The sequence below is a fragment of the Mytilus californianus genome, unplaced genomic scaffold (genome assembly GCF_021869535.1).
Source record: "Mytilus californianus isolate M0D057914Y unplaced genomic scaffold, xbMytCali1.0.p SCAF_3, whole genome shotgun sequence".
Lineage (NCBI taxonomy): Eukaryota > Metazoa > Mollusca > Bivalvia > Mytilida > Mytilidae > Mytilus > Mytilus californianus.
Window position 1 is genome coordinate 116,146,573 of NW_026262679.1, and position 24,973 is coordinate 116,171,545.

Below are 24,973 nucleotides of genomic sequence, written 5' to 3' on the forward strand. Positions count from 1 at the left end.
TCATTCATCAAGCAGTTTATGTAATGTGATTTACACACAAAAACAATGTTGTTTGGGGCTTTATCTGCAGGGACAATAACATATTTGTCATGGACGTTGGACAGGTGCTTTGCAATATTTGGGTCTTAAAAGATTGATGTAGCATGGGTATTCATAGAGCCATTCATTTTTTTAATTCTGATTTGTATCAACGACCTCACAGCCTATATCCATTCGGAAAGAGTATCTACGTTTTCTTTCTCACGTTTAACCCAACTGCCTGGCATAATCCTCGACACAACATACTTTAAGGGTAACCAACACGAATTGGGTGACCGATGTGTCAGTGGCTCAAGTCACTTGCCACATGTTTTCGGGATCTTAGATCTTTAGATACTAGTAAAGTCGTCTGATCTATAATTTTACCGATTGTGTCATATTCCAGATTGTGACATTAGATAGTTTTACTTCACATGGCAGGTGATGCATGCATAGCAGGAGACGCTTACTCAGTCGACGCGACTGGTGTGGCTCCTTTGGTGTTCATGTGATTCCATTTAGTTTATGTTCGTTACTTTGATTTTTCTCTTCCTAATTGATTTACGAGTTTTCAACATCGGTAAACAACTGTTGTCTAATACAGTTGTATTGAAATTGTTCAACTTAAAGCGATTTGGGAAATTAGTTTGTGCTTGCAATACATAATCCTCCTCATTTAAAATAGTAGTTGTTTCTGTTTCTAAAGGCATAAACCAAGTCTCAATCCCTATACCAAGTCAGGAATATGACAGTTGTTTTCCATTCGTTTGATGTGTTTGAGCTTTTGATTTTGCCATTTGATAAGGGACTTTCCTATTTGAATTTTCCTTGGAGTTCGGTATTTTTGTTATTTTACTTTTTCCCAAATGTTTGTTTTCTAATCATCATTGTGGTGGCTGTTATCTTTTATTATTCCATGTATATCAAGGTAACAGATACATATATGGATGCTCTACATATATTAGAAATTAAGTTGCTTGATACTTTAAAAAGTCAATATCTGAAAGTCTTCCAGAAATTATATATCATAGTTGGTATCTCAATATTTTGAAATTCAAATATTGCATTAGAAAGCTATCCTTCTGATTACAGACAAATTTGCTCACTCGGTACTTTACCATAACTCAAGAAGGGTCTTAAAGAGTTTTCCAAAAAAAAAAACTATATTGGCAAGCCCTATTTAAAAAACAAATTTCTAGTCACAGCAAGCATGGTCACTAGGTTACTTCTCATATCAGTTGCCTAATGATAGAAAAGTTAAACAGAGTCAATTTTCTAAATAATCAAAAACAGAACCCCTTGGAGCTCCTTAACTGTGCTAATCTTTACCTCTTATTGAGTTTAAGTTCGTATTAGTATTTTGTAATTATTGATAATTTATAATTTATAAATTTATAAACAAACAATTTAATAAAGGTTTGTTATAAATCATGTCAGAACTAAAGTACTGACTACTGAGCTGATGAAAGATTTATATTTGTGCATAGAAATATAAATCAAATAACACTTGGATTATCAGTTTCCAGGGTATCACCAGCTCAGTAGTCAGTACTTCAGTAGTTACATGATTTATAACAAACCTTTATTAAATTGTTTGTTAATAAATTTGTAAGTCATTAAGAAACTAAGGTTTAGGCAAAGTGGACATTAGATGGATTTGGCTATTATTTCTATGTCCTCTTTGGTCATATAGATCTTCAACTGTTTCAGTTCTTATACATCCTTGGCTTTCAAATATTCAGCTTTGAGCGTTCCCAATGAAGATATATCCAGAAAAGTGCTTTGGATGCATGAAATTTATAAAATGTTGTTTTTATTTATTGTAAGGATTAGGACAAACTTTTCTGTACCAATGAAATAATTTCTTGGAAGGTGCAATCTTCCTCAATATTGCGAGATATATAATGGGTACTGTTCAACTTATTTCATTTGTCTATGGTAATGTTATTTATATAACAATTAAATACATGTTTTTTAATTATCCATATACATAAAATGTAAAAGACATTTGTGTTATAAGTTTAGTTTTGACCATAGACAATATAAGCTAACCATAACCATGGAAGTAAAATGAGAGATCAATATAATACTTCCATGCCATAACTAATGAAAGAGAAACAACTCTATTCAGAATCATATACAAACCATATTTGTTCAAGCATAATAATTGGTTTTTATTTCACAGAAATTTCATAATCTTTTTTTTATTCTCATCTGACAGAAAAAATTGAAATCTATATAAGGGATAAATCATATTTCATGTCTATTGCCAAAGATGGAAAAAAAACTGTTTTTTTACTGTTATTTAAAGACTACATTCATGTTAAACTAATTAGAAACTTATTCAGAGAAAAACAGCTCCAATATTCAAGTTTTTTGAATGACTTGATCATAAAACTGAGAATGGAAATGGGGAATGTGTCAAAGAAACAACAACCCGACCATAGAGCAGACAACAGCTGAAGGCCACCAATGGGTCTTCAATGCAGCGAGAAACTCCCGCACCTAGAGGCATCCTTCAGCTGGCCCCTAAACAAATATGTAACTAGTTCAGTGATAATGGACGTCATACTAAACTCCAAATTATACACAAGAAACTAAAATTAATCAAAGAGCTGAAAGCTCTGAGGAAAAATGACGCCACTGTCTCTAATATTGTGATATTTTTTATGCAAGTCTTGATTTTCACATAACGTAATTAGTTTAACATTCCAACATGTCTCGTAAGCATATAATTGATATTTGTATATGTGTGTGTTATGTGAAGATGACAACTGGCTGTTTTTTTAGTACAAATGTATAGGTCAAGACTACCTGAATGATCTACAGTATCCAATGACTACTGGCTGTTTTTTTCTATAAATAAATAGGTCAAGGCTACCAGAATGATCAACAATATCCAATGACTACTGGCTATTCTTTTGTACTAATAAATAGGTCAAGACTATTTGAATGATCTACAATATTCAATGACTACTGGCTGTTCTTTTGTACATATAAATAAAGACTACCTGAATGATCTTAAGTATTCTAAGTAATGTGATTTTTGTCTTGCAATTACATTTTTCTAAATCAAGAATATAAACTACTACTATCCTTTTCAAACCAAATGATTATGAAGAGCCTGTTGTTATCAAGCTCTTATACCCCACATACTCATTAAATAAGTTACTAGTGACCTAGTTATTTCTGTTACTTGAAGCAAATTATATTTCTGTAGATTTAGACAATAGTATAATATTGTTTTACTAGTTTTATTTCACCTTGAAGATTAGACAAATAGGGATACTCCTTTGATTTTTTATTTCATGTCAGTTAGGTCGCTTTATATGAAACTTGAAACCACTTCTCTGCCATATTGTTATTTCATAACAACTCTGCCCTTGACCATGTTGACCCATGTAATTGATATTCATTCTTTAACCATATATCATAGTCAGTTAGTTTTTGATTTTGCACTCCCACACCACCTTTCAGGTCAAATGTCTGTCTCTATTTAAGTTAATGACATTGAACAATCATGGTATTAAACACAATTTCAATAGTGATAATGCTGTTCTAGAAGGTCACCATATATTCAACTTGGGTAGCATTCCAGTTATTGAAATTTGTGTCAGATTAGAACAATGATCTAGACCTTTAGGAATGGATCTTACAATTTAATATGGAGCCATAGTATGGGACCCCTACACGGTAACAAAAAAAAAACAAGCTTGAAAGGATACAACGTCAAGCGGCAAAATCTATAACCAGAAATTACAAGTCAAGAGAGGATGGACGGGATACGTCTCTAAAATGCTTGCCTAACTGGAACTACAACAAGATCTCCAGACAAGACGAACAAGGAGTTGAAGCCAGAAGTTAATATTAATGTAAAAAGTAGTTGAGGGGCTGATTCCCGCTATTGAACCATACTGTCATTCTATAATATTATTGCTGTATTTCTGTATTATCCTTGTTATTGGTCCATGTCTTGGTGTATTGGTCTGAGGCGAAGCCGAAGGCCAAAACTGCTGGCCGAGGACCAACAATAAGGCCAATACAGAAATACATGGAATAGTATCTTTATTAATTAACTACAGTGTTACAATATTTTTTTATTTCATTTCACAAGAGATAAACATTTTTACCTTGAAGTGGAACTATCCAAATCTCAGTTTCTTTTTATATAAAGATGCAATATCTAATGATTTGGTGTCGTTTCCATGTATCTCCAGCCTTTTCTCATTTGATGAATTTTTCTACCCTTTCCAGTCACTATAAAGTGTTACAACTTTAATTTAGACACAACACATAAATAGTAATTGGAAAGGTACTGCCATTGCATGTGTAATGCAAATATATTTTTAAAAAAAATTATGTAAGAGTTGAAATTGATACAACTATCCATAAGCCAATTGACGAAGATTTGCGCAATTACAGAATGCATATGCCTGGTTCGGGTTTAAAAATAAAAGACCGTTTACAAAACATGAGAAGCCAAAGTAAACAGTAATCAAAGCGCTGTAAGCGCTGAGGCAGTTAACCAAAAACCAAGGCAAACGTAATTATGAAAACTGTGGCAATGTTGCTTCAACATTTAACATTCATATATTGTACATTTATGTTTATCTAATGAATTAATTATTAAGGCAAATAATTTATATGTTATCAAACAGGAGGGGTGGGTGACCCCATGGACTCCCCCTATATTTCATTTGATAAGTTATATTGTCCCATACTTGAATATATATGGTTTAGGGGTGGGGATCCCAACCGTTTCAAAAGTTCCCAAACAGGAGGGGGTGGGTGACCCCAGGAACTCCCCTATATTTAATTTCATTTTAGTTATATAGCCATCCCATACATGAATGTATATGGTTGAGAGGTGGGGATCTCATCCGTATCAAAGTTATCAAACAGGAGGGGTAGAGTGGCCACAAGGACGCCACCTATATATCATATGATTTGCTTACATTCAGGTACCCAATATACCGGTAGTTGCATTATTTGTGAAAATAAAGTAAGAAACTTCCAGCTACTTTAACCAGAGACATATAACCATCCAAATTTAGAAAACTATACCCCTTCAAAATTGCAGTAATATGTTTACACTTTAAAAGCATCTTACATGCATTATCAACATTTATCACTGATAAAGAAAATTTATACTGTGACCAGGAACATATATATTGTTAGATATACTGTGACCAGCTGTCATATTGTATTGGATTTTGACATTAAAATTTGTCAAAAGGTAATTTTGAGTTTCTGTATAAAATATTTTCTGCTTTTTCTTTCTTTTACATATATCTTTTGGTTTTCAATTCTAGTGTTTATATTCATTTACCATGCATAGATGTATTTTGTCACCTGCCTGGATTTTTTTTTGTTAGTTGATTGCCAAAACCCGGAATTACCCATATCCGCTTCCGGAGTGGATCCGATATTATAATTGTCTTCACGGCATCCATTGTCATTGTGTTTACAATGTTGTTTTTGTCAGTCAGATACGATTTTACTCGAATTTACACATTATTTGTCGGCGACTTTCTGTATAAAGCTAGCGGTTGAACAAAATGAACATCGCTGTCATAAATAATAATGATGAAAATAAGTTTTGAGATCGTTTATTTGGAGACTTTGGTGAAAAGGTTTGCAAAGTTATTTTTTATTTTCTTTCAAGTGGAAGGTCTGTCGGGCGTAGCTAGTAACCAAGTCGAAAGTCCTATTACAAAAGTGGAAGGTCGCGGACCTCGGACCACCGCTAGTTTAAACCCCTGCCTCCAAATTAAAAAGATACGAAAATTTCGTCTACTAATTTGAAATTACCGCCAACAGCATGAACAGTTAAACTTATTATATGATAATAGACTACTGACGTAGTTGTACTACGTATTGACGACAAACAATATTCCTACGACTTTTGCCATTTGGGAAATCTAAACTACTTGTCTTTAGAGATTTTCGGTGATTAAATATTTCATACAATTGTTCTTTGACATCTTAGCCAAAAGCACAGGCGATAATAAACTACATAAGGATTCCTAATGAGCACTACTTCCTATGTGCAACTTCAAAACTTTTGGGTGATTCGACGATCATTTAAGGTTTTTCTGGTCATATTTTTTGTAATCCAGAATTAAAAGTATTAAAAAAGTGTTCAATTAGTTATATATAACATAGTAGCCAGCTAGATAATAACAATGGCAAGTATTTTAGCATTTATTGGGTAGGACACAAATCTAGGGTGCTCGCATAATGCAGCTTAACTGCATAAAAATCGATTTGTACCATCGACATGATGAAATTATGAGGTCGTCAAGAAATGAACTTTGTGATAATTTACTCGTTCCCCAAACCTGAAATAATTCCATCGTCTACTTTCAAGATGCTTTTCAAATGAATGGGACCGTCTTTAACCTAAAATATATGCCATACTGAACGTTTCAGCTTGTTTATGGTGAGTAAATAAAAACTGCGTCGTACAAACAACTGTTTACTTTCAGTTTGAGTTTATCGTGACTTACGATCTAAAAACTAGAGACGTTCCGAAATCCTGTTTTGGTCGGATCAGAACTCGGCCAATACGGAAAAAAAATCTGTATTGGCCGAGTTGACATCTTATATTGCATATGCAGTTTTCATCATATTAAGTACAATAACAGTGTAAAAAACAAAGATTCATACGCACCGCGTGGGTATAACCGTATTACTAATTTCCGATTATTAAAATCTTCGTAAATCTGGGTAAAGACCAGTTTCTATCCAATGGATATCAAAATGATTCCGATTATTACTTTTTTAATGATTGTAAAGTTGAAATGGCATGAAAGGCTGACATTATTTAGAACTATTTTGTCTAGCGATTGCTGATCATTGGAGGGTAAAAAGTCCAACACCATAACAAAACGGACCTATTTATCAGGTATACATACCGATTGTGTACGATTGTAAGACATGTGCATTAAAGTGAAAGCTCGCTCGAATAAATATGAAAAATATAACAAAGGGATAGCTCCAAATACCAAATAACAAAAAACATATGGACAGGTCAAGATATCTTTTTGGTAAATAAAATAACGTATGTAAACTGGTTCCCGTCCGACTACAACACTTTGTTTGAGTGTAGCGTAATACAAGCAGATTCCAGTTAGTATGTAAAATAGTAAATATGAAACCAAGTGCGGTAGGCGGAGGCATAATCAACTTCCGTTAGTTCTGGTCAATGGTATCGGAAACATGCCGCTGATAGCGTCATTTTCCAAAAATGATACAAGACTAACAAAGACCAGAGGCTCCTGACTTGGGACAGGCACAAAAATACGGCAGGGTTAAACATGTTTTTTGAGATCTCAACCCTCCCCCTATACCTCTAGCCAATGTAGAAAAAAAACAAACGTACAACAGTACGCACAGTAAAACTCAGTTTAAGAGAAGTCCGAGTCCGATGTCAGAATAGGAAACAAAAGAAAATAAACAAAATGACAATAATACATAAATAACAACAGACTACTAGCAGTTACTGACATGCCAGCTCCAGACCTCAATTAAAATGATTGAAAGATTATGTCTTCATCATATGAATATCAGGCACAATCCCTCCTGTTAGGGGTTTAGTATTATACCATCATAAAATATATGAGAAGAACATAGCTTTTAAATATACTAAAATAAACTGTTAAGGATGTTTGCTACTCTGTTTCAAAATAAAAAGCTTTTTAAAAGACTGTCATAAATTGATATTATATAAATAACGGAACTAAAAAAGCAGAAAAAAATGATGGGTCCCTGTCCTTGTTTTTTCGAGATATAAGCCACTGAAAAATTGTGGGAAATGATTTTCTCTTGATTTTTCATACATTTAACATTGGCACCTTTTTTCTCTCAAAAACTATGAAAAAATAACAAGGATTTAACAAGATTTTCAAAAATAACTTTTTGAACTATATGCAATAAAATTATAAAAAGAAAAGTAGGGGTTAGTGGCCAAAATGTTCAATGGCACTACATAGATAAAACCAGAGGATGCTGAATATCTGACCTAATCACAAACTAATACATTGTTGACGCCACTGCTGCCGCCGGAAACAGAATAATTACCTATGTTTTGATATTTTACTCTGTCAAGGCAAGACTCAAACTAAATTTTTAAACAACATGCAACTATGATCCCAAAGTGACTACAAGGGAAATCAGCTATTTTCTGCAAGAAATGTCACATTTCATGTTGTTTTGCATCTGGAAATATTATGAAACTGTCCATGTAGAAAATATCCATGTTGTTCATACATATAGTTTTTTTAATGTAGGATTTCAATATTTTTCAGTGACAAATATGTTAGGCAATGTAAAATATTTTTTTTGATTCTCTGATACCAACTTCTAAAAAAATTATAAGGGATGAAATTTATTATATGTATTTATATCAACTATCAACCAGTAATTATAATTTTTTTTTTAACACATGTCTGTGTAAATAAATGGGGAATGTGTCCATGGGACACAGATGATGCCCCGCTTGCATATCATATAACGTTATAAAGGGACATAACTGAAGAACAGTAAAAGTGACGTTACCCAAATTTGTACTTGATCTGAGTTTTGTGGTAATGAGTATTGTGTATAAGTTTTGTAAAATTTGGTTGAGGATAACTTAAGTTAGAGAACGGAAACGAAAAATTCACCAAATTTTCCATTTGTAAAGGGACATAACTCTAGAACAATAGAAGTGACACCACCAAAATTCAAACTTGATCTGTATTTTGTGGTAATAAGCATTGTGTATAAGTTTCATAACATTTGGTTGAGGCAAACTAAAGTTAGAGAACGTAAACGAAAAATTCAGCAATTTTTCCATTTGTAAAGGGGCATAACTCTAGAAGGGTTAAAGTGACGCCACCAAAATTCAAACTTGATCTGTGTTTTGTGGTAATAAGCATTGTGTAAAAGTTTCATAACATTTGGTTGAGGCAAACAAAAGTAAGAGAACGGAAACCAACTTTGGGACGTATGGCTGTACAGACGGACAAGGGTAAAACTTAATGCCCCCTCCGCTAAGGCGGGGGCATAATAAAAAAATAAATACCAAGGATACCATAAAAGATCTTTCTATCATAGAGGAACAGATACACCAATAAACTGCTTCACTGAGCGCAGCTGGATACGCCCGCAGAGGTCCAACCCTGAACAGTTGGGGCAAAAATGGACACAATATTCAAGCTTGATACAGGTCTGAATTTGGATTGTAATCAAATATTTGATATATTATAGGTTTCTGAATAAATGTAGTCAAAGAACTTGAAATTGGTTATATGAAAGATTTCTTGCTGTTGTGCAATACTTAGTAAATCTGTTGTCAGACTATAAACAAATAAAATCTTATAACTCAGAAATGTAAATTCGAAAATTTATAAAAATCAAAAGGGAGCTTACAATAATAGATATAAACAATTTACCAAAGTTTAATAAAGCATTTTTGAATTATTGTCCGAAAAACTGGAAAATCCCCCTTTCCGTAATGAATAAAACCCCATAAATCGGAAACGTATAGTCTGAAATTTATAAAAATCAAAAGGGAGCTCATGTCGATAGAAATAAACAATTCACCAAAGTTTCTTGCAAATTGGTGAAATTGTTTATGAGTTATTGTCCGAAAACTGGAAAATCCCCCCTTTTTTAATGAATAAAACCCCAAAACTTGGAAATGGTAAATCTGAAATTTATAAAAAACGAAAGGGAGATCACGTCAATAGATATAAACAATTCACCAAAGTTTCATGCATATTGGTTTAAGCGTTTTTGAGTTAATGTCCGACATGTTGACTATGGACGGACGGACAGACGGTCAACGGTATACCATAATACTTCCCGTAAACGGGCGTATAAAAACTGTAGATGCACAAGTTAGTGTTTCTTTTTTACAATTAACATGACTTACAAACATAAATATGTTTTTTTTTCTATTCCATTAATGACTGTGTGATACCCTTAAGAGTATTCAATTTTATTTAACAACCCCAATTGTCCATTTTGATAAAGATATCAGTTTGTAAGCAATGGTGTTACCCAGTTGTTATATCACTGAAAATTACTGCTTCTATCAAACATTGGTTAACATGAAACAATATTAAATCACTAAAACAACAGTTTCAGATCTGCAAATCATGGTTTTGTTTAAATATCATTTCAACTTGTTATTTTAACCAACTTTACATGCTAACTTTTTTTGCATGAAACATGTCTGTAAATGGTTTTTAGAAACCAGAAGAACAGGTTCATAACTTATCATAACTTATCTAAGATTACAAAACAATACTTTTTTTAAATGATTACTAGTTTTTCTTAAAAGATTAAAGATTTTGAAGGGTATTTATTTTTTTACAATATTATTAATTAGACTTCCTATTGTAAGTAGAGCTTCAATACATCTGCCAATCAATAAAATCTAGGGGAATAGCCTTCAATAAAGTTCCAAATAACTGCTGTAGCATTTTGCAAGAAATTATTGTTCATATGCCAAAACGAAGTAAAAAAGTTATAATTGATGAAGAATAAAATTATGAAAAATAAAAGGAAAAGAGGCATTTAGGTAAATTGAGTTTTGGGGAGATACTTCAAATTTGCTCATGATTTAGCAAAATACATAAAAGCAAGAAATATGAATAAATGAGACATAATTTATAATATATCTAATATGCCCATATTTTAAGAAAATAAAGAAAATTATGATCTTATGCCACTTCCCACCCAGCAAAACAGAGACAGCAGCAAAAAGACAACATTTTTTTAGAGAAGCTTTCTTAGTTATTTACATAATTCAACCAAATATATATATAAATATGAAATTTGATGCACCCATACTTTTTCAATCCAAAATATAGTCAAAGTTGATACAAAACAATGAAAATAAAGATATGTTACATTCTTTACTAATAAAATCATGCTTTGTTGCTATAGTAACTCAGCAAATGTAAAAAAAATATCATTTCCTAAAAACTATTATCCAAGTCATATTAGACCAAATTTAAGATTTTGTATGAACTATTAAATTGCCCTAAATTTTGGATCAAATGTGTGCCTTATTGGAAATTTAAGCTTAAGATAAATTCCATGATGTAAGTTTCTCTACCAATTATAAACTATGGCAATCAAACACTCTCCTCTAGTCTTTGAATCATCATTTTTTTGGGGGGAAATACCCTTGTTGTATGGTCTCTTTAAACAAAGCAAATAAACTTAAACATCTAGATACTAACAAAGCTATGGGAACTTATAAATCACTAAAATATATTTATATCGAAATATCTTCCAAACAGTAATGTGACATCTCGTAGGTTAATTACTATACAGACTCTGTCATAGTCTGACATTCTAGTCTGTCAGACTGAAATCAAAGTTTTCATTGGTGACAAAACTTTATCTTCCCACAGGCCATCAGAACTCATTGAGAGAACTCTTTTAACAGATCATCATAAAATAAAGAGATGTGCTATGATTTCCAATGTGATAACTATTTACCAGAGACCAAATGATGTAGATGTTAGCAAGATAGGATGCCTGAACAGTATGAGCAAAACACATACTGCATAGATAACTATAAATGGCCCCCAACATAACAAAATACAGTTCAACATTTGCAATTTTAACAATTATCCATGGAAAGGAGTATAACTTCATTAGAAACTGTCACAGAAATAACTTTTGTTTATATTCTGACAAACTGAAAACATGCAAAATTACCATAGAAACTAGCTTTATACTTCACACAATTACACATTGAAACTGACTATTTTTGATGCTGCTCTAATTTATCATCCTTTGATTCATGAATTATTTTAAAAAGCTTACCTTTGATGATCTTAAAATCTCTAACAGATTATTCTTCTTTAAAGCCTGAACTCCAGATGGACTGAAGAATACAACTGCAAATGGTTTACCCTACAGATAAACAAAAGTGCAGTTGTATCAGAGGACAAGTAATATAAATAAAAGTAGAATGTGTCCATAGGACACAGATGCCCCTGCTTGTAAATATACAGCAAATTAAGAAATTTTTCTATTTATAAAGGGACAATAACGCCAGAACGGTGAAAGTCATGCAACCCAAATTCTAACTTGATATGTGTTTGGTGGTAATAGGCATTGTGTATAGAATGAAATTCATAACAGCGTGGACATGGACACATAGTAATTAAATGTTATCGTGTGTACCACTGGCTGTCGACAACAAAGACTTCACGCAATTACAGTATGTCAGGGGCCTCTCAATGGGGATAAACATAATTACTATCTTTACACATGTTCATTCGTAAAATAAAAGTTTTGCATGAAAGTTTATAGCAATTTATTATTATATATTTATATACTCACAACAAAAAAGTTCTTTTGACAGAATGAGTATATTCAGAGGTGATATCACCAAGTAATTGAGAAAAAAAAAAGTTACGTTTTTTCTTGCACAAACGTTCTGTGGCTCCTTAAAAAATAAAACACAATTATTTGTACGAGGTTGATGTAGAGTAACCTACAATCAACTTTCATACTAAGATTATTTTTGTTGGTAATAAGAACCCCGGACCTTCATAAAAAATTATTTGAGTCCTCTGAGGTGCATAATTTTTTGCACGGAACAAATTTGAATTCCCATTGAAGACTCCAATGATCAGATTTTCGTGAACATTTAAATATCATTCTAACAAAAAATAACTCGTGAAAATATCAAGAAGCATATGAATCCGGTCTTGTGTGCAAAATTTACGTTGATTGGATTCAGAGTAGCTTTTGTGGAAACATTGGTCAATATTTATTTTCGATACCTGAACACGTATAACAAAAGTTAAGGGATCTATATTCTTTTACTACAAATTAAGCAGGTTATTTCAATGAATTTGGTTATTTGCTGACACATATTTGAGACAATTCTGCATAAACGTTTATTTGCAATTTTATTCTTGGTGATTTCAAAAGCCTCTTGCATAGCCACCCCTCCCTTGTTTTAACTGTATCAGGAATGGTCGCCCCCCTACAATTTGAAAGTGTACTCACTTCTTTTGCGGTTTCTGTGTTTCAATATATATCCATGAATTTAATGATATGTTCACAATACATCTGTTTAGGAATAATAAATCATGTGCACAAGACTAAACTTGTCAACTGTAACACGAGATAATGTACAGGTTATTATGTCAAGATAACAGTAATAGTGTTATAATAACCTTTAAACTGGGTGCACTCGTTTAAATACTCTAGTATAAAAGGTATTCTGAACATATTTAATTCATGGATAGATACTGAAACACAAATTAAAAAAAATAAGTACAATTCTAAATCAAATCAACAGAACAGCTGCATTTAACAGGTCGGGCACATTTCCTTATACGGACATGTATAATTTAGCATACGTATGCCCCCGTCAATGCATGTATTAGTGTTTGTTTACAAATAAAGCATTTTTTTTTTTATTTTGGCTATTGAATATACTCATTCTTTCAAAAGAAACTTTTTGCTGTCAGTATATTAATATATTCAAAACAAATTCCTATAAACTTTCATGCAAAAAAAATTATTTTATGAATGAACATGTGTAAAGATAGTAATTATGTATATCCCCATTGAGAGGCCCCTGACATACTGTAATTGCGTGAGGTCTTTGTTGCCGACAGCCAGTGACCGACACGATATCATTTAAATATCAGGTGTCCATGTCCACACTGGAATGAAATTTATTCTAAGTTTCATCACATTTAGTTGTTGCAAAGTAAAGCAAGAGTGGGGAAATGGCAAATTCTGCAATTTGTCCAGTTATAAAGGGTAACAGTGTAAATGATGTCACCCAAATTCAACCTTAATCTGCTTTTGGTGGTAATAAGCATTGTGTTTGAGTGGCAAAGTAAAGTTAAAGTGCGAAAATGGTAAATCCTGCAATTTTTCCGTTTATAAAGGGTCACAACTCAAGAACTGTGAAAGTGACATCATCCAAATTCGAACTTGATCTGAGTTTGGTGGTATAAGCATTGTGTATAAGTTTCATAACATTTGGTTGAGGCAAACTTAAGCAAGAGTGTGGAAACGAACAAATTTGCAATTTTCCAAATTATAAAGAGGCATAACTGTAGACTAGTTGGTGACTCACTGCCCAAATTCAAACCCTGTCTGCAAATTTTGCTTTTGAGCATTGTGTAGGAGTTTCATAAAACTTGAATGAGGAAAACTTAACTTGGAGTGTGGAAACGAAAATAGGATGGGCAGAAGGACAGACAGTCAAGGGTAACACTTAATGCCACCTTTGCCTAGCAGCAGGGGCATAAAAATAGAGAAGTTGACCTGTTAATATTGATATGAAATAGCAAAAGTTTTATCATCATTTAAGAATTCAAGTTAAGACTGAAAAATTAAGGCCACTTATAATAACAACTTTTATCACATATTTTGTACTGATATGTACGTTTTTGCATGGCCAATAATAGCCGGAAGTCAAGGTTGGTTATCAGCCCTCTGGGCCAATATCGATATCAGCCCTTGAAATCCATATCGAGCCCCCGAGTTTAACTTCCGGTAACCTGTCAATCAAAAACTATTTGTAAACAAGTTGTCATCCAAAGCAGTTAGACGATCAGGAGAGGTTTCTCACAGATCAAATGACGATGTATGTAAATTCATACAAGAAATGAAAAATGAGAACACAATGAAAAGAAATTTAGAAATTTATGAATCTGCTGTAGTAGAAAAAATGTAAAAAATCAACAGTGGAAATCACAAAAGTTCCCGTAAAATTTGGACGTCATAAAGAATTTAGAAAATATATGACGCCACAGTGAAAAGTGATTGTTGTATGACATCGAAAGTTCAAGCGGAACATATTTCCAAATCATAGTAGTGATATGGTGTATTCTTCGTCAGCATTAATTGGAAATGTAACACTTTTAGTCGTTTAATATTTACATTTCTGAGAATTAATATATTTATTGTTAATTATTTGTTAAACTTTTCACAAAACTTTGTTTACTCACTGGGATACGAACTTTGTTAACTCACTGTGAAACATTTTTAAAATTTTTTTCGTTAAATGTTTCTTTGAATTTTTGTTGAAAATATCAAACATAATTTGGTATATGCTATCTTTTTTCTCTTGCTTGAAAATATGTGATAAATAGATTATTGCATGTCATTTTCCATATGGTCTGTGGTATCAGCCCACGACCCATATCAAGCCCTCGGGCTAAAGCCCTCTGGCTTGATATGGGAGTCTAGGGCTGATACCAGGGCCAATATGGAAAATGCCATGTAATAATCTATAAATATCATATATTGTTGACAATCAGATCAATCAGATATGTCTTACCTGCTTTACATCAAAATAAAAAAGAACAACCTTATTGACTACATTCAGAAACAAAGCCACATTATAAAACAGTATAACTTGCCAAGCTGTTCATACACTCAGCCCATTAGGAACATTAGAAAATTATTTCATTTTAGATGTAACACGTCTTCTGATTGGTTGAAAGTTTTTTGTCTATCAGCTCATATACATATTTTTGTCATACGACGGTGAAGTCATCAATGTTTTTTCGTGATTTACTCCTTAAAAATTGAATTTTATAATAAAATTAAATTATAAGGAATAACTGAAATATTTTTTCTGTCTATTTGAAATAACCTCAAAAATGTGGTGCACACTTTTAAATAACCTGCTATGTGATTTATTTTTAGTGCATCTCATTTTTTATGTTATTTTTTCATAGCCAGAAAAAAATATTACAGTCTTTCCTTAAATACTGAATGTATGTTGACAGTTAGATATCTTTTGATCTTCTGTTGAGACATACCTGTTGTTTTCGAAAGATTTTGTATGTTTTCTGTCTTTAAAACTTGCTTATTTTTGCAGTCTTACTCTTGGGAGTAGAAAGTATTTATACCCTATCATATTCATACCAAGACTTACATATTTATCAACCAATCTTTTAATTTCATCTGTAATGTCATCTCTATGTACTGTCTCATATACATTTAATTCCTCTACTGGCACCCCTAAAACATAACAAGTCACATAGAAGATAGATGAAAAGACTGCATAAGGACAATTTCATAAGATAGCATCACATATTTCTTTCAGGTGTTTAAAGGAAATAGAAAAGGTAACAGTATTTCACATCTACATTAGATGGATAAATGTATTTATTATGAGGTATTAACAATTTCTAGAAATGTTCAACAGCAATTTCTATTCCCATGACACCATTACATGAATATAATTTTTTTTAAAACTGTTTATTAAATTTTTTACAAATAAATAAACCAATTAAAATCTTAAATAGATCAGTCTTCTATAGGAAAATAATAAAACTTATAGTGTTCGGTACCTTTAGAACATAGTCTTTCTATTATAGTATCTTTTCTGATATTACTACATGGAAATAAAATTGGCCTCTCTTCTGATTTATCCCTTTCTGAAATAAAAAATATAACTATTATAACAGTGTTCCAGCTAGGATTTCAAAAGGGCAGGGTGCCAATCCTGAAAAAGGGCATTTAACGCGTGATATGATAATATGAAAAGGGCATGTTTTAATAAAGATTATAATCAAACATTGTTTGTTCATTGAATCACTGGTTATAAATATACAAGAACAACATCATTAGCCCAGAGAAAAACTATCTTTCTACTTTTTAGGCTGAAAACTTATCAAGCAGCTTGTGACACAAGTTTTAAATCATTGCTTGGCACAGTTAAGCTTTTTATGCAGTATTTTTTGAAAAATGTCCTGCTTCATTCTGTTTCTATGGTCTGACACACTTTACAAGTTTCAACTTTCTACCTTTTCTGTGCTTAATGGCAATACAGCACAAAACAGCTGTAAATGCACAATGTTAGGATATAGTGAACAGTGAAAATTTGGATTGAAAATAAAAAATACAGAAAAAGATGACCAAGGCACCCTACCAACCCTGCTACTAAGACCCTCTCTAACTGTTCCCATAACTCAAAACACCTAAACATATAAATTCTAAAGCCAGAAGTATGAAGACATATTTTATAATATCTTAGTAGGTTACTCAATGCTAGGAAAAAATAAGATTGAGTTATCTTTCTTTATTTGGGTGTGCTTCTTCTTTGGAGGATAATAAACAGTATGTAGAAGATGTAAATACGATCAACAATATGGCGGCCGATTTTGTTATTTTCGTATAAAAAATGAAGGCAGTCAATGAAAAATACGTCTTAATTTGCTATTTATTTCACGGAAACAATAAGAGCAATGTTTTTAACGAGATGATTATGGTTTTCAACTTTCTGTCAATTACGTTTTCTCCATGAAACTACGGTAAACATTGCTAATTGTGCCCAAGTTGTATGAACATTTCTTCAAGTTCAAAGACAAATGCCGACTGACCGATTCTATTTGAATGAATTAATGTTGATGATCATTAAATGACCCATCCGATAAACGGATTACCTATAACAACAGATTATGACACCTGTTGTAACCGTTGATTAGCTTGGGGTCGTAAACAAAGTCATATATCTTGTCGCCAGGTAAATTTTCGTAATTGGCTGATCATATCAATACGAACAAATAATATACCAATCGATCTTCAAAAAAGGCAGGGCGCCCTGCAAACTGTAAAAAGGGCACAGGGCGGCACTCGGGAAAGGGCGGGCGGACCACCCTGTGAAAACGACCTAGCTGGAACACTGTATAAACAGATTTTTTTTTGCAAATAAAGTTTTATTACATTTTCCTGATTGTGAAAAGGCTTAACTTTACCTTATCATAAAATTGGATGTGCTTTACGGATAAAGCATTCCATTTATATATTTTTGTATTGAAGCCTTAATACAAAAATTTATGGAAATCCAGTCATTCTTCTTTTCGGTTATCCATAACATAATTAGACAAACCAGTCAAATATTCATAATTTTGAAATAAGCAAAATTTACATGTTTCTTTTATCTTACTCAAAATTAATGTTTTAGAAAAGAAAACTTGTAAAATCCTGCTTTAATGCACCAAAGAAATTAAAAAAGTGAAAAAAAGATATATGCCAAAGTGATGATGTTTGCTTTGCATAGAACCCTCTCTGTCAACTGAAATTATCATGCTGTAAATTACGGATGGATACATAAACACTGTTAGTTCTTATCTTCAACCAATCATTTACTTAATTTTAACCTTAGTTTTGTTAAATAATATATACTGGTATAATATTTTATAAATAAGTCATAACTTATTTGTGTCAAAATCATTCCATATATGTTTAAAAAAAAATGTTGTGTATAAGCCAATGAAACAGTAATCTAACACTACTAAAAACCATTAATGAATTTTTCCACTGATAAAATACTACAAGGTGATCTTATGTGTTAAAACTGTACAAACCTAGCAGTATACAATCACAAAGATTATCAGCATTACCAGAATCTTCTCCATTAGGACTGAATCCTAGCTGTCTAGCTGAAATAAAACAACATAAGGTACAACTCTTAACATTGATAACTTTTATTATATCTAATTCGCATTCTCAGATTTGTTTTACTGACTGAAATATAATCAGAATGCTTTAGAATACTAAGGAGTAAACAGTTGCTTTTCATTAATCAAAGCACGAAAGCGCTGTAAAGGCAGTTAATTACAGGTTGTGTGTATTTTAAGTCCAGTTATATCATTATCTTGCATAGTACAGTGTACTTATCAGAGGTGGCTTTCAGTATTTAAGATTTAGAGTTCTCTAATGATATTGAATAAGTTTTATGAATGTCATATTCTGAGCACTATATGAAGGCGATTGTTCTCACTTGTTTATGAACTAGTGCATTATGTCCAGTTTGTACCTTTTTTATCTATGTTTATAGTCAAATTAGTTATCAAAGGTACCAGGATTATAATTTAATACGCCAGACGTGTGTTTCGTCTACATAAGACTCATCAGTGACGTTCAGATCAAAATAGTAACAAAGCCAAACAAGTACAAAGTTGAAGAGCATTGAGGACCCAAAATTCCAAAAAGTTGTGCCAAATACGGCTAAGGTAATCTATTCCTTGGATAAGAAAATCCTTAGTTTTTTCATTGGCAATCATAACACATCTCCTTATTTATATAATGATCTATATTCAACGACCTCAGGTACAAAAAAAATGTATGTAACTAAACTATGATGGGAAACCTTTGACTTCTTTCTTTATATAAACTTTTGATTTGGTACCATAGAACTATGTAGAGTAAATGTACATTGCAACATGTCAACTCTTTCAACTCCAAGCAAAATTATATTTCCAAGCATAAAGTAATTTATGAATGAAATAAAATGCTCCGCTGGGGTGCAGCTTGATACGACCGCAGAGGTCGAACCCTGAACAGTTGGGGCAAGTATGAACACAACATTCAAGCTTGATTCAGCACTGAATTTGGATTGTAATTAAATATTTGACACAGCATAGGTTTCTGACACAGAATGAAAGTGGTCTAAGATACTTAAAGAAATTTAATTTACCTATTCAAACCATATCATTATTATTTGCTTTTATATATAAATCAGAAATAACCAATTTAAAATTTTAAAGAAAAAAAAGGAAAAAGAATCCCCCCCCAAATTTTTTGAACCCCCTTGATTCATCACCCCCAAACTCAATCCCAGCCTTCCCTTTGTGGTATGGTACCTTGCAGTACAATTTCAGAAAGATCCATACACTTGAACACATGTTATTGTCTGGAAACTAGAAAAATGCTTGTTTTTTGGCCCCTTTTTGGTCCCAAATTCCTAAACGTTTAGGGCAATTACCCCCAAACTCAAACCCAGCTTTCCCTTTGTGATATGGAACCTTTTAGTACAATTTCATAAAGATCCATACACTTACACACAAGTTATTGCCATGAAACTAGAAAAATGCTTGTTTTTTGCCCCTTTTTGGCCCCTAATTCCTAAAATTTGGAGGCAAATACCCCCAAAATCAATCCCAGCATTCCCTTTGTGATATGGAACCATGTTATACAATGTCAGAGAGATCCATAGACTTACACACAAGTTATTGTCATGAAACTAGAAAAATGCTTGTTTTTTGCCCCTTTTTGCCCCTAATTCCTAAAATTTGGAGGCAATTACCCCCAAAATCAATCCCAGCATTCCCTTTGTGGTATGGTACCTTGCAGTACAATTTCAGAGAGATCCATACACTTGAGCACAAGTTATTGTCTGGAAACTAGAAAAATGCTTATTTTTGGCCCCTTATTCCTAAACTTTTTGGGCAATTACCCCCAAACTCAATTCCAGCTTTCCCTTTGTGATATGGAACCTTGTAGTACAATTTCATAAAGATCCATACACTTACACACAAGTTATTGCCATGAAACTAGAAAAATGCTTGTTTTTTGCCCCTTTTTGGCCCCTAATTCCTAAAATTTGGAGGCAATTACCCCCAAATTCAATCCCAGCATTCCCTTTGTGATATGGTACCTTGCAGTACAATGTCAGAGAGATCCATAGACTTGCACACAAGTTATTGTCATGAAACTAGAAAAATGCTTGTTTTTTGCCCCTTTTTGGCCCCTAATTCCTAAAATTTGGAGGCAATTACCCCCAAAAATCAATCCCAGCATTCCCTTTGTGATATGGAACCTTGTGGTACAATGTCAGAGAGATCCATACACTTACACACAAGTTATGTCTGGAAGTTACAAAAATGCTTATTTTTGGTCCCTAATTCCTTAACTGTTGGTACCATAACCCCCAAAATCAATCCCCACTTTCCCTTTGTGGTATTGAACCTTATTTTAAAATTTCATTGAGATCCATTCACTTAAACTAAAGTTAGAGTGCGAAAACTAATGTGTCTTCGGACGACGACGACGCCAACGTCATACCAATATACGACCACAAAAATTTTTTTGCGGTCGTATAAAAAGGAGTTCCTAATTAAGAAATAAACTGATTCGCTGAGCGCAGCTGGATACACCCGCAGAGGTACTACCCTGAACAGCTGGGGCAAAAGTGGACACAATATTCAAGCTTGATACAGGTCTGAATTTGGATTGTAATTAAATATTTGACATATTATAGTTTCTGAATAAATGTAGTCAATGAACTTGAAATCGGTTATATGAATTGAATTTATATTCAATTAAAGATTTCTTGCTGTTGTGCAATACTTAATAAATCTGTTGCCAGACTATAAACAAATAAAGTTCAATTTCTTCTCAATGTCATATTTGAAATTTATGAAAATCAATAGGGAGATTACATCAATAGCTATAAATAATTCACCAAAGTTTCATGTGAACTGCTTAAAGCATTTTTGAGTTGTTGTCGAAAAACTGGAAAATCCCCCCTTTTTTAATGAATAAAACCCCTTAACTCAGAAATGTAAAATCTAAAATTTATAAAATTCTAAAGGGAGCTTACGGATTGATAATTTAGTCTTAGATGCAAGATTTTTTTATCAGTTGTTAGTGGCTTTGAACTAGCTGTCAGTAACTGCGAGTACTCTCAGATTTGTACTTAGTGTCTTTTTGTTGTTTGGATGTACAACTACCTGACCACGTCCACTTGTATTTGTATTTATCCATCTGATGAGTTTAGCCTCTTTCAACTGATTTTTATAGTTCTTTCTTATATTGTACTGTTACACCACTGTCCCAGGTGAGGGGGAGGGTTGGGATCCCGCTAACATGTTTAAGCCCGCCACATTCTGTATGTACATGTATGTGCCTGTCCCAAGTCAGCAGCCTACAAAAGTGTAATTCAGTGGTTGTCGTTTGTTTATGTGTTGCATATTTGTTCATTTTTTTACATAAAATAGGCCGTTAGTTTTCTTGTTTGAATTGTTTTACATTGTCATTTCTGGGCCTTTTATAGCTGACTGTGCGGTATGGGCTTTGCTCATTGTTGAAGGCCGTACTGTGACCTATAGCTGTTAATTTCTGTGTCATTTGGTCTCTTGTGCATGTGTGGAGAGTTGTCTCATTGGCAATCATACCACATCTTCTTTTTTATATTTACATCAACAGATATAAAAAATTCACCAAAGTCAAGGTGAGACAACAAAACTTAGTTGTAAGATCTCTGAATTTTTTTACACGGGACAAGTTTTTCTCATTGTTGGAGATAGTACGGTGACAGTAACACCTGTAACTGCTTAAACCCATTTCTTATGCACTTTAGTTTGATAAATTCACTGAATATCATACCACATCTCCTTATTTTTATATGCATTACAATTTACATGTGCATGTAATTGTAAATATATATATATCAGAACAAAATTCATTGCGTCACTTTTATTTATGCATCCTTTGGCACAATACAAGTTCTAAAATTACACAACATAAAACAACTAAATGTTATTTCAGATGAAAGTTTTGTTTCAGTTCCATTCATAGGATTTATTAGAATTTTGTATGTTTTGCCAAGTCCAATAATTTGCTCTATGTGACATAGCTAGAGACATAGTTGACTAAATCACCAGGTGTCGAACATTCAAGAATTTTCAGTGTTTCTGTTTTTATTTGATGAAAAGGTTGCCTGAGCTCTAGGAGCTTTAGGTTATATCACGGGATAATCTGTGCTGTCAATAATAATCCAAGTCGTAGGAAACTTTAATTTGAAGTTGGATGGTGAAAAATACCTGACTAAACCACTAGATGGCCAAGTGTTAGCCTCACACCACTGTTTAGACATAAAAACAATCCATGTATACACAATATTCTTAACACTAGATTCAATCTAGAATCTAGACAGTTCAAAGTTGGTTGTATGATGCCTCAATTTCATCAAAGTCATAAAAAAACTGATTTTCAACTGACACCCTATCAATTTGAAATATATGTATCTCAAACAATGTGCTGCTGGACCAAGTGTGGTCAAAACAAAACTCTAAACCGGTATAAAAATGCATGGCTGTGTCACGTGTCTTCATTTCAAAATTCTCTGCTGAAAACATAGACATTGATGGTGTTTGCGTAATTCCATCTGTGAAGCTCAACATTAGCTCGGCAGTTGGTGGTGGACAGTCATAAATCCTTTCTGCAGTATGAATGACTTCTTCAGGAAAACCAACTTTACAATCAAAACTTTCCTCTAGATTTCTACTACAATATTCATCAAGTTTAGTTCTTTTGTTTTCACAGGAAACTGCCCTGATTTTTCTTTTTGCGGACGATTCAGTCTCTTGCTTGGTCCAGGAAAATAGGCTGGGAATTGCAGTAGACTTAAGTCTCTGTATGGTGGGTTTGCGCCCTGAAAAAGGTTATAAAACATTAGTTTTTTTATAATTAAATGAACTTCCATTTGATTAGCAATGTATACTTTGTACTACCTGGCGAAATATTAACTAGATTTATTCATTACAATCTGGATAAAACTATGTTTGCCTGATTCAATGTATGTTATGTAAATCCAAAGGACAAACATGAGAGACTTATGCAACAAACGTACATTGTTTGTACCTAAATAACTATAATATAGATGAGAGCATGTCATTGTTTTGTTCCTGTTAACATTGTCATTGATATTTTTCAAGAAAGTCTATGAGGCATAGCTTATGCATTCCTGTCATTACTACATTAGCATAATTACTGCTAAAATAATTCTCAGTATGATATACCTCTTGTAAGAAATCATTATAATTGTAGCAATCACCAAAAAATCTCAAACAGATCACATTGAATCGTAATCCAAAAAATTATGACGTCTTGAATTACCCACCCCCTTTTATTCTAAAACGATAATTGCGGTTGTAAACAGACTTTGGTTTATTCGCATGGCGATTACATATATAACTATATATTTCACAAAGAAAATAGAGTTTTACCATGAATAATTTCCTGCACGTAGTCTTTTTCAGTAAAACGTGCCTTGCAAACAACAGCTGATTGAGATGGACTCCACGATATCATCGTGTTCTCGTCCAATCTGCGTATGGGCCATGGCGTTGATCCAACTTTTCCTTCTTTTTAAGTCATTTGGAAATGCATGTCCTCCTCTTAAATGACATCCAGGTACACAACAACAAGTATTTGGCATCGTTAATTAAAATTATAACTGAAATAGTTGCACAGTGCAGAAACCGGAAGAAGAGGAACAGGATCCGCTACCACGGCGCCACCTATTCAGGAACGATAATTTGCTACTTTATATAACTGCGAAAATAACGTTAGACGGGTTCACGTGCTTAAACAGAAATGCGCTTTAAATTGTATAATATAATTCATGTTCAGTCGACCTTTAATTATTATATCAACGACTGAAATGATTTATAAACATCTAGATTGCAGATAACACTCGAAATTAACCCGAGCTCTTTCCACACGGAATTCAAATAATTCTAGTTTGTCAATCGGTTGACTGCTTATAATGCAAAATACTAATATATCAAAAGTTTTTAAAACTAACAAAACACAATGATCGTTTCTCTATTTCCCAATGTAAATGAAATGAAACAAAAAACATTTTATATCGCAATAAGAAGAGGAGAGAATTCAACATTTCCGGATCTACTTGGAGTCTAATGACCCCCCACGTAGATAAGTTGGATATCGCGGAAGGAAGGATTAACCCGGCAACTAGAAAGGCATTAAAGCACTGCCTTTAAAAATATAATAGTCCATTTTCATATTACCAATTTTTGACTCCGGAGTATATAACTTTTTGACAGGTTACCTCATCTGTGGTGGGAGATTCTGGTATGTGGTCAAGTAAAGGCAACTAAAAGTAGTAAAATCAAGCTTACAATCGTTGCAATTGGGGAAAAATTATCTGGGTTTTTTTTTCTATACACAACATAATCATAGGGAAACATTTAAATATTTTCCCCAAATAGCACATATTATGAGCTTGATTTTTATTTCTTTAAGTTGTTCTTACTTGACCAAGTACCAGAATATCCTACCACAGATTAGGTAACCTGTCGAAAAATTATATATTCCAGAGTCAAAAGTCAACCATAAGAAAATAGTCAATTATGCAATGTGAACTTTAAAT

General features: G+C 32.8%; 2 protein-coding genes across 7 annotated transcripts in view; both read right to left on the minus strand.

The window, feature by feature from the left end:
* LOC127735908 (uroporphyrinogen-III synthase-like) overlaps positions 1 to 24,973 on the minus strand; it is an 83,475-nt gene that overhangs the window by 34,794 nt on the left and 23,708 nt on the right. For all 6 annotated transcript variants that reach the window (XM_052246340.1, XM_052246342.1, XM_052246341.1 and 3 more), the window contains exons 5-8: positions 18,381 to 18,455; positions 16,362 to 16,448; positions 15,944 to 16,029; positions 11,848 to 11,937 (exon numbers count right to left, since the gene is read on the minus strand). In XM_052246340.1, coding sequence (XP_052102300.1) covers positions 11,848 to 11,937; positions 15,944 to 16,029; positions 16,362 to 16,448; positions 18,381 to 18,455 — 338 coding nt within the window. The remainder of the gene's footprint in view (positions 1 to 11,847; positions 11,938 to 15,943; positions 16,030 to 16,361; positions 16,449 to 18,380; positions 18,456 to 24,973) is intronic.
* LOC127735909 (uncharacterized) lies at positions 22,258 to 24,586 on the minus strand. Its single transcript, XM_052246347.1, has 2 exons — positions 23,805 to 24,586; positions 22,258 to 23,230 (listed from the first exon to the last, which is right to left on the minus strand). The coding sequence occupies exons 1-2, from the start codon at positions 23,887 to 23,889 to the stop codon at positions 22,734 to 22,736; spliced, it is 582 nt and encodes a 193-aa protein (XP_052102307.1). The 5' UTR covers positions 23,890 to 24,586; the 3' UTR covers positions 22,258 to 22,733.